This window comes from Gastrolobium bilobum, unplaced genomic scaffold (genome assembly GCF_033153095.1).
Source record: "Gastrolobium bilobum isolate Gb01-03AN ecotype WA unplaced genomic scaffold, APGP_CSIRO_Gbil_v1 utg31951, whole genome shotgun sequence".
NCBI classification, from domain to species: Eukaryota; Viridiplantae; Streptophyta; class Magnoliopsida; order Fabales; family Fabaceae; genus Gastrolobium; species Gastrolobium bilobum.
The window spans coordinates 63269-72830 of NW_026899190.1; the positions used below are offsets into that span (position 1 = coordinate 63269).

The following is a 9562-nucleotide window of genomic DNA, read 5'->3' on the forward strand; positions in this document are numbered from 1 at the left end:
ATCATTAAAAGAATTTGATTATAGAATATCATAGTGTGGTTAGAAATCCTAGTACCATCCAAACATGGCATTGGAGAACATTCCTAAAGTGGCGATTACCTACTCCTCAAGTAAATAGAATACCATATTAAGATCATTGCCACACATAGTAATCTATCTGTCACCTTTCCCTCTAAAGTCCTTATTTTGGTCACATTTTCCTTCCTTGGTGGTCTCTGCAGAATCTTAATCCTTTCCAACAAACAAACAGTTTTGTTTTTGTGTGCTGTGAATATAAATAAGAAACCTCTTTCGGGTCCTTTCTTTTTCTTTTTCTTTTTTTCAATTTTTTTCATTATCCCTCTTACCCTCTATTCTGAATGCTGGTTGGTTCAGTGTTTGGTGAAGAAAAGGAAGGAACTTTTGGGAGAGAAGAAGAAAACCATGGGGAGAGGGAAAATTGAGATAAAGAAGATTGAGAATTTGAACAGTAGGCAGGTTACCTTCTCCAAGAGGCGTAATGGTTTGCTCAAGAAAGCAAAAGAATTGTCTGTTTTGTGTGATGCAGAGGTTGCTGTCATCATTTTCTCCAGCACCGGGAAGCTTTATGAATTTGCAAACACAAGGTACCCTTTTGAAACCTTTTATTATTTTTTTGCACATCTCATAACTTTTGAAAATTTTATTGATTTTTGGGATATGGGGTGCTCTTGTTATATGATTTTGATCATCTTGTTTTGCTTCCCAACATGACAATGTCATGTCACAAGATAGAAAGACACAAAAAGGAAATAGGAGAGAATCCAAATTCCTTGTCTTGGATATTTAGATTTTTTTTTTCTAAAAAAAAAATTAAAATTGTTTGCTGGAAAGTTTTTGGTTTGTTGAAAGCTCTGTTTCCATGGAGAAGAAAACTTATACCGAACTACTGTTTCTTAATTTTGAAACAGTGCTAGAGTATTAATGATTTTGATTGAAAGGGAAAAAATTAAGACTTTGAATTATTGTAAAATTCCGGGCATCTTTGAATTAGGATTTTTGTAGGGTTTATTTTAGAGAGTAAAATTCGGGTGAATTGTATTTTGTGGCAAACAGAACCCTGCATTTGAATAGTGAGACGAATATAAACCTAATCTGAGGAAATTAACCCTGCTATACTATAAAAAGAGATTGTAGTGGGTAGATGTGGAGTTATACCCTCAGACGATTTTATGCGTGTGACATCAATGAAAGGGGTTATTTTTTAAAGTGTATTGTGTATTTGTATCATATGATTCATATTGACATACAGAATCTCATTACCTTTTGCTGCTTCAGATTTCTACTGCCAAAGGTGCTTTCCATGCAGCTATCAACTTAGGATTTAAATTTTCTTTTGCATTATTTTTCCCCTATTCTATCGAATTTTTAGATGATACGGGTGAGAGTCAATTATACGCGACCTAACTTCACATTTTTTAAGAAAAGGCTATTTCAAGATTTGAAACTGTAATTTTCCAGTAACAAAGGAATAATCTTACTACAAGGATCATCCTCTTAGTTATTGACAACTAACTATACACGTTGAAATAAAAATTCATGTCTCATAGTTAGCTGTTTTATTTTTTGGACATAGTTATCAGTTTTATTGTGAAGGCAAGATTGGGACAGGAAAGGGTTAGATGAATTGATTCCATCAAATATTATGTTAAATTGCACGTTAAAAGCTCATGCTACTTTTTTTTTGTTTAATAACTTTTCAGTGCTCCTACTCTTCTTGCAACTGTCAATGTGGTTAATTTGAGGCATTTATTTTCTTCTGATCAAATAAATTTTATTTCATTCATGAAGCATGGAGCATACCCTTTTAAGGTACGGCAGAGGCATGGAATTGGATAATGCAGAGCAGCCTAGTAATGAGCCCCCAATAAATGTATTTGACACTGTTCCTCTAATTCCTTAAAGCATCTCCCTTTCTTTAATACGCCCCCAACCCTTTTAAGTTCTTCTTTTCTGTATATATTTTAAAGTGTTATTCTAACTTTTAAATAGGTTATGCAGCCTGATACCAACCTTCTGAAGGATGAAATAACAAAGCTGCGTTCAGCATACTTGTAAGTTACGCTTTATATTACTAGTTGCTATTAAAAATAACATAAATATGTATTACTGTATTAATGAACTACTTTAATCTATGGCCAAAGAAAGTAACTACCTTAATGAAATTTTATAGGTTTTGCATTATCTTTTGTGCTTATTTGTCGTTAAATCTTGGTTCAGATTTTGTTCTAATATTATTTTCATATTTTTAGAAGGATGCTGGGTAAGGAGCTTGATGGTTTGAGCCTTAACGAACTGCAACACCTAGAAAATCAACTGGCTGAAGGGATACTTGCTGTCAAAGACAAGAAGGTACAAAATAACAAAGACCAATATTGGTGTAATTGATTGTATTATTTTAATGGGGAAGAATCTGTTTACAAATTTTTTTTACAAATTACACTAAGTATAACTTGTCATACACTCTTGATTAGTGCATGACCGGTCAGACATAATGTAGTTTGTAAACAAAAAGTTTGTTAATTTAACCTTCTTGTTAATATGATGACATTGAGATGTTATTATAGATCATATTCAAGCGTTTTGATATAAGCTATGATGAAAAAAAAAACCTTCGTATTTCTGAAAACAGAAAATAGCATTGAGACAATGAAACTCATTAATTTGAATAATTTCATAGCAAGAGTTTGATCCTTTTATGTTCAACTGGCAATAGTAATGCATTTCATTATATTGTATATGGTATAAAGGGTTGATCAAAGTCAGAAACTGGGCAATTCCCAAGCATTCTGTTAAATTAGATTGTAAATAGGTTCATTTTTTATTTGATTTTTAGTTTCTGATATCTGTTTCAATTACCAAATTCAATCTCTACTTCACTGCAATACTTGCTAATGTATGGATATGCTGCAATTATCCTCATTCAATCACACTGCAATGTTGCAGGAACAAGTACTTGTAGAGCAGCTTAAGAGGTCCAGGTTACAGGTATGTGACACCACTTGCAATTTTCATCTCATTTTTTATTTTGCAACTAAAACCACTCCCCACTAAATCTCGACTATCAATGGTGGGAGAATAGGTGCAAATGCATAGATAGTTGCATTGAAGTTCTTTTATGATATACCTGTGTTATAAACTTTCTGTGAGACTGAAAAGCCCTTGTAAACCTAGCTAAATACTAACTAGTAAAGAGGCAATACTTTTGGCAATTTTATTCCCCCCAAAACCCAAAGTTTTATGAATAATTTGTTGGGAATTTAAGTGTGATTGATAAGGTCTCACAATGGTTATGAATGGAATAAATAGGACCATATAAATGGAAGGATCCATGAAATCAACGCTTTAAGAGTTTTGGGTTAAGATATGGTGTCGAGTCCACTTATTTTGATGAAGTCAATTTACATTCTTTTTCAGCTGTTCTTTCTTCATGGTCGAAGAAAATAATGGGTTTTACTTTAATGGAAGAGAATTTTAAATACACCTTTCTTTTTGTAATTTATAATAAGTTTTCCAAATATGTCTGCAGGAGCAAAAGGCCATCATGGAAAATGAAGCTCTGCGCAAACAAGTAAGAATCAAACATGACTCAAAACTATGAAATATGTCAAAATTAACTTTTCATATCCAATTACAATCTATCCTCTTGCTTATCTTTAATCTTTATCTGTAAACAGCTCGAGGAGATACAGAATAAAACAAAGGCACAGTTCCTTGAATTCAATTCTTTGGATAGGACAATTTCCATCAATGGTTCAAAACCCCTTCTCAATTGTTCTTCAGAGGACAACGACCTTTCAGATACTTCCTTGCAGTTAGGGTATGTCATAACTCCTTTTTCACCAGCATGTTTTTATTGAAACGTATGTTTTCTATTGCTATGTTAATTTCATATATATTGGCTAATGCTTAGAAGTTGCAATGATGCGGGCAATTAAACTTATTTGAATATAATCATAGGCTACAAAATGCAATAGGCCCGTTAAATATGATAACCAAGTTTACTACATCTGTTATGGATAGTATTAGTGCGTTTAATTTTTAGATACATAACCAGTTTAACTAAGTCTGCAGTTGATAAATTTGTTGTTGGCTTTGATTTTTAACATTTTAATTAAGTAGTTTGGAGGGCGAGCTTAGAGGAGTGATAAAACTGTTTCTTTGTGAGTGAAAAGTCATGAGTTTGAATCCGAGACATAGTCTCCTTGCAAATTATGCAGGGATAAGACTCTGTACAAAGATTACCCTCGTTCCTGCCTTGTCGAGGTTTATTGGGGAATGATTGGTTTTTTTAATTAACTAGCTTAGAGTCATGGCCTAAGAACTAATTGTGATATTTTACTAGGTCTAGAAGTTGAATATTACTTTGAGCCTGTGACTAAAGGGTTTCGGTTCTGTCCAGAATCAGTGTAGTATTCAAGGTTATCAACTCTCTTACTGTTGTCTCAGGTTGTCAACAGATTATGGTCGCGAGAGGAAAGCATTGAAGATGGAACCTTGCAATGACTCAGGAAGTCAAGTAGCTTCACAATGACATTTTTGTACTCTAAAGTTGCCTTCTGGAATTTGAAAACTTTCCCTAGTTCTTTATTTATTTGGTCACTTTCAGTTTAGCTTATAGACAAAGTTGGTTTTAAGTTATAAATTAAACCAACTTATATTGAGTCCATGATATATTTGGGGACATGGATTTGATGGCTATGTTAGGTTTGAAGTTTACATGGTAATTGATTCACCATGTCCAAACAGTTTCTCAGGTATTAAAGTATGTTAATTGATTAGATATAAATGGTGAAGGTTAAAAGTATTAATATAAAGATTAATATTTTTATGGAGATAACTATTTTCTTTTATACAATGACAGCACTGAGATTTGAACCTATAACCTGATGCAAACTATCAAAATCCTTCGCCATTATACCAATCCTAATAGCTTAGAATGAAATAATTTTATTTTCTGCACTCCTATAAAAATGAGTGCAGCTCATTTTTCTCTTTCTCTCTCTTCTCTCCTCGAAATCCTTGCTCACTTTTATGTGAGGGAAGAAGAACATAAAATTATCTTCATTTTGTAGGCAAAATATCAATCCCAATAATATATTGATATCTTGAGTTTCCCAACCAAAAAGTTGGGCATGAGTGGCTAGTGCATATTATATATGTGATATTTCCATCCTCTAGGCTCTGTTAATAAATCCTCTAGTACACTGAACCAAAGCGTGAAACGGATGATGCAGATTGCAACCCTTCAAAATAAATCCCAAGCAAGCTTTGAATCACTCTCCAACTGGATTTGCTTGAACCCCCTGTCCCATACTAATTCCATGCCCGCTCGATTTCCCCAATGCTCAGGCAGCACTGAGTTTTCTCTTCCCAAGTTCTTAGAAAAATCCATTATCTGGTTTTCTGTATCATCTCTAAGGTGGTGTTTGGTTGGGAGCTTTTCAGCGGATATCTATGTCTCTCAAGCATGGCTTTTAGAAACACGATGTTTGTTTCAACGTTTTTTACCAAAAACTCATCTATCCAATTTGTCTGGATTTATGAGAAACATAGATATTCGCACTGTTTAGAAACCCAATTTGAAGGTGGGATTTTTCAGAAAACCGGTTATCTGGCTTTTAATGCACTATTAATTTCATAAAGTTACCTAATATAATAGCCCATATTAATTAATTAGGAAATCAAGTGTAATTAATTAATTAAACATGTTTTACTGGGTGAAATTAAGTGTGAGGCTTAATAAAATGAATCTGAGTCACTTTGGAGTTAAAAAGTGTACTCAGTGAAAATTAAGGGGTATAAATGGGTACTGTCAAAAGTACCCAAAATATAAAAATAAAAATAGTAATATTCCTAGAATAATATTCCAGACTTTTGGGTAAAGTTTGGTAATTATTGGAGTTAAATAGATAGACGAACCAATACCCGCTTAGAGCCACTTAACCTAAGTTAAGTGACTTAAGTCACCAAATGACCCCATTTTCCCCAGAAGCCCGTCGACGCCCAGAAAGAAGAGAAGAGAAGAGGAAGGGAGAGAGAGAGAGAAAGAAAACCTAGGTTGTGTGATTTTCAACCGATTGGAGCGATTCAAAAGCCTAAATCACTTAGAATCTTCCCCTCTTTCATAATCCTAGCTTTGTTTTGAGTGGGGAGCATTGTGGAGAGAGATATTACCCCTCAAAAATTCGACCATTTGAGTGATTTTGGGGTTTTGGGAAGTTCAACCTCCATGGGAGCTTGAGGAACACTCCTTGCTTGGTTGTGTGACCATTGGTGGTAAGATTCTAACCCTTGAACCTCATGATTCCTTGAAATTTGCATGAGTTAGGGTTTATGAATAGTAAATTGGGATTTTGGTGAAATGTAGTTGAATTGACTATGTTCTAGGAAGATTTAAGCTTAGAGCATGTTATGAAAAATGCTAGGAACGACATTTAATCGGTGGAAATGAGCCTAGATAGTCATTTGATAATTGTTCATAATATTGGAAAATTCATGCTTGGATTGGTTAGTATTCTAGCATGTTGAACAATTAGTGAGTTGAATGATCGATTGTATCCTTGTGATGTCTAGGATTGAGACATTTGGACCAACCGTGAGTGATCAACCATTGGAGCAAGCTATGGAGCTTGAATAGCTCATTGGAATTGGTAAGCTCATACTTGGGTTGTGCTTTGAATTGAGTAATTGATGGTTGATTGTGAAATACTCTTGGATGCAATGTGTTGATTGCATTACACCATGTGTAGGTGTATGTTTGTAAAAGTTGATTGCTGAAACTGTTGGTGAAGAACAAAGGTCGATTGAAGCATTGAGGTAAGCCTTCGGACCTTGGGTGTAATTCCCTTGACTGTTCTACCAAGCCCTGAAAGGGTGGAGGTTGTGATTGTGTATATAAATGCAATAAAATAGTGTAATGCTTTGTTATACGTATGTGTATGCATTTGGTGTGGCATAGGATGGTGTTTCCCTATGTTGGTATGTGGCATGACGATGCGTAAATCATACTTGGTAGTTAGCTGGCCAGTAGGACTATTTGCATCTGAGTTTCCTTAGGACAGCTTGAGAGCTCGAGGGATTTCTCCTGGAGATGTATTGCACTTTGCATAGATATGTATTTACTGCATTATTATTGTTATTGCTATTACACTGATATGGAACTGTGGGGTGGAGAGATGCTCCAAGGACCCCTGGTTTACTGGATATATTCGTATATCTCACCCCGTGTTGTGGGGACCCCCTTTCAGGTAAGGATGCTGCAGGAGCCTCTGGTGGCAAGTGGCCATATCTGGATTATGCATGAAATATGGCACTCCTTTGAGTTTATGCATGCCTTTTGTGGTTGACATGTATAGGATTTTATTTTGAAAGCCCATGATCATATGTATATCTTGATTCATTGGATGAACTTAGCCTATGCTCATGCCTTTGGTTACACCTATTGTTGATGGGAGCCAAGGGAATGATCATAGTGTTTTGTAAGCTAAGTTCTATGATTTGTAAAGGATATGTAATGTAAATGATGTCTACTTGGAATTCAATATATGCATGCTTGTTATGTATTGAGTTGTTGAATTGGTTGGGCTGAAAATCAATTAGGTACCCTCTTCGTTTAAACTGGTAAACGATGAGAAAACAAAGGTCATGCTGCCCAAATTCTAGCTAAATCTCATGAGGAGAGGTTGGATGAGTGCTAGGATTTAGTTTTGGGGCATGGACATTTGGGGTTTGTAATGGGGATGCATTCTCCCCTAGGCTTGGACTTGAGAAATGTGGGAATTGGAATCCCCTGGCAGCGCGCTTAAGCGCCCAGGAGCGCGCCCAAGCGCCCTGCTGCCCCTGCGAGTGCCAATGCATTCTGCCTCCTCGCGCTGGAGCGCCCAAGTGGGGGCTTAAGCGCCCAGGATTGCGCGCTGGAGCGCCCTGGCGTGCGCTTAAGCGCCCCTTGCTGCAGAAAGTTGGGTGGCTTACTGCCCCCTCGTGTTTTAGCGCCCAGGGTGGGGCTTAAGCGCCCAGGGTTGCGCGCTTGAGCGCCCTGGTCCGCGCTTAAGCGCCCTTCGCCACTGAAGGAGGAGATGCTTCTGTCTCTGCGCGCTAAAACGTCCCAGTGGGAGCTTGAGCGCCCAGGCTAGCGCGCCTGAGCGCCCTGTTGCGCGCTTAAGCGCCCATCCACACTGGAAATGCTAATGCTTACTGCCTCCGTGCGCCTAAGCGCCCAGACGGAGGCTTTAGCGCCCGATAGCGCGCGCTTGAGCGCCCGGTAGCGCGCTGAAGCGCGCGGGGCCTGTGACCAACACTCTATTGTGTTGCTTCAAATGGTCCTAACTTGGGCTACAGTGCTCCGATTTGAGAACGGTTTGAAGCCACAGGTAGCTAATGAAGAAACCTACAATATAGTAGAAGTATTGAACTAAACAAGAAGTAAATTAAAGGTTTAAAAATGGAAAATGAACATGATGTTAAGCTTAATTTATCTGTTTCCGCAAGGTAATTTGGTTATGATCACGAAATTGGGTATTATAAGTTCGGTACGTTTTAAAATGAAAAATTTATCCGGATTTTAATTGAACCCATGTGATTGTAACTGCGCTTAATATCATAATGCGATGTTAACAAACCGGTTCTAGAACGGGGTGTTACATTTTATGGTATCAGAGCAGTTTCGTCGGGAATAACTGTTAGCTATTGTTGAGTATGCTTAGTGTTTGATGCTTTATAGTTGTTTTAGTACTCTGTATGATTATTGCATTTGTGATCACTAAGTGTGGGCCTGATCAACTCACTTCTTTGTGTAACATGTGTAGTGACATGACGAAGAACCGAAACAACCCCGGACCATCAAACACCAATGCTCAGCCAGAACCTGTTTTGGCTGCTCTTGTGAGGCCTAGAAGTGGCCGAGGGGCAACGGGCGTACAGCCTGATCCCGTGGCTGAAGCTCTTGCAGCCGTTCAGAGGGAGTTGGCTGCTAGCAGGCAAGCCAATGAAAATCTGATGAAAACAAATGAAGACTCGCGGACTGCCATGGCCGCAATGATGACTGAGCTGAGGACGTTGAGGGGTCCTAGGCCCGTGAACCGGCAACCTACTCCTCCTCCTCACACTGCTACGCCTTCTCCACCTCCTTCACAGGAAGAGGGTGGAGTGGGTAACAATGAGGGTGAAGGTAGTCACCACTCCGGAAGTCGGAGTCATCACACTAAGGTTCGTCAACCTCAAGTTGAAAATGTCGGTGATCATGAAATGGAGGAAAGGAGACTGATGGCTTTCCGAAAACATAAACCTCCTTCTTTTAAGGGAGGTTATGAGCCAATGGCGGCTGCAAAATGGCTCCAAGCTATGGAGAAGATATTTAGGGTGATGAGATGCCCTGACGCAATGAAGTTGGCTTACTCTGTTTATATGCTGGAAGAGGAAGCGGAAGATTGGTGGACCAATACTGTGCAGCCATTAGAAGCTGAAGGTCGGGAGATCACATGGCGGTTGTTCGAGACATTGTTCTTGGATAACTACTTCCCTAGAGAGGCTAGGGAACAAAAGC

General features: G+C 37.8%; 1 protein-coding gene and 1 long non-coding RNA gene across 2 annotated transcripts; both read left to right on the plus strand.

The window, feature by feature from the left end:
- Positions 1–329: 329 nt before the first annotated feature.
- Positions 330–4769, plus strand: LOC133288100 (agamous-like MADS-box protein AGL18). The gene is made up of 8 exons (XM_061485798.1): positions 330–605; positions 1810–1891; positions 2011–2072; positions 2271–2370; positions 2965–3006; positions 3548–3589; positions 3696–3838; positions 4468–4769. Exons 1-8 carry the CDS (start codon positions 424–426, stop codon positions 4550–4552), a joined length of 738 nt encoding a protein of 245 aa, XP_061341782.1. The 5' UTR covers positions 330–423; the 3' UTR covers positions 4553–4769.
- A 1824-nt stretch (positions 4770–6593) lies between these two features.
- On the plus strand, positions 6594–7313 carry LOC133288099 (uncharacterized). The gene is made up of 3 exons (XR_009748328.1): positions 6594–6671; positions 6771–6837; positions 7269–7313. It is a non-coding gene; the product is annotated as an uncharacterized LOC133288099 (long non-coding RNA).
- The last annotated feature ends 2249 nt before the right edge of the window (positions 7314–9562 follow it).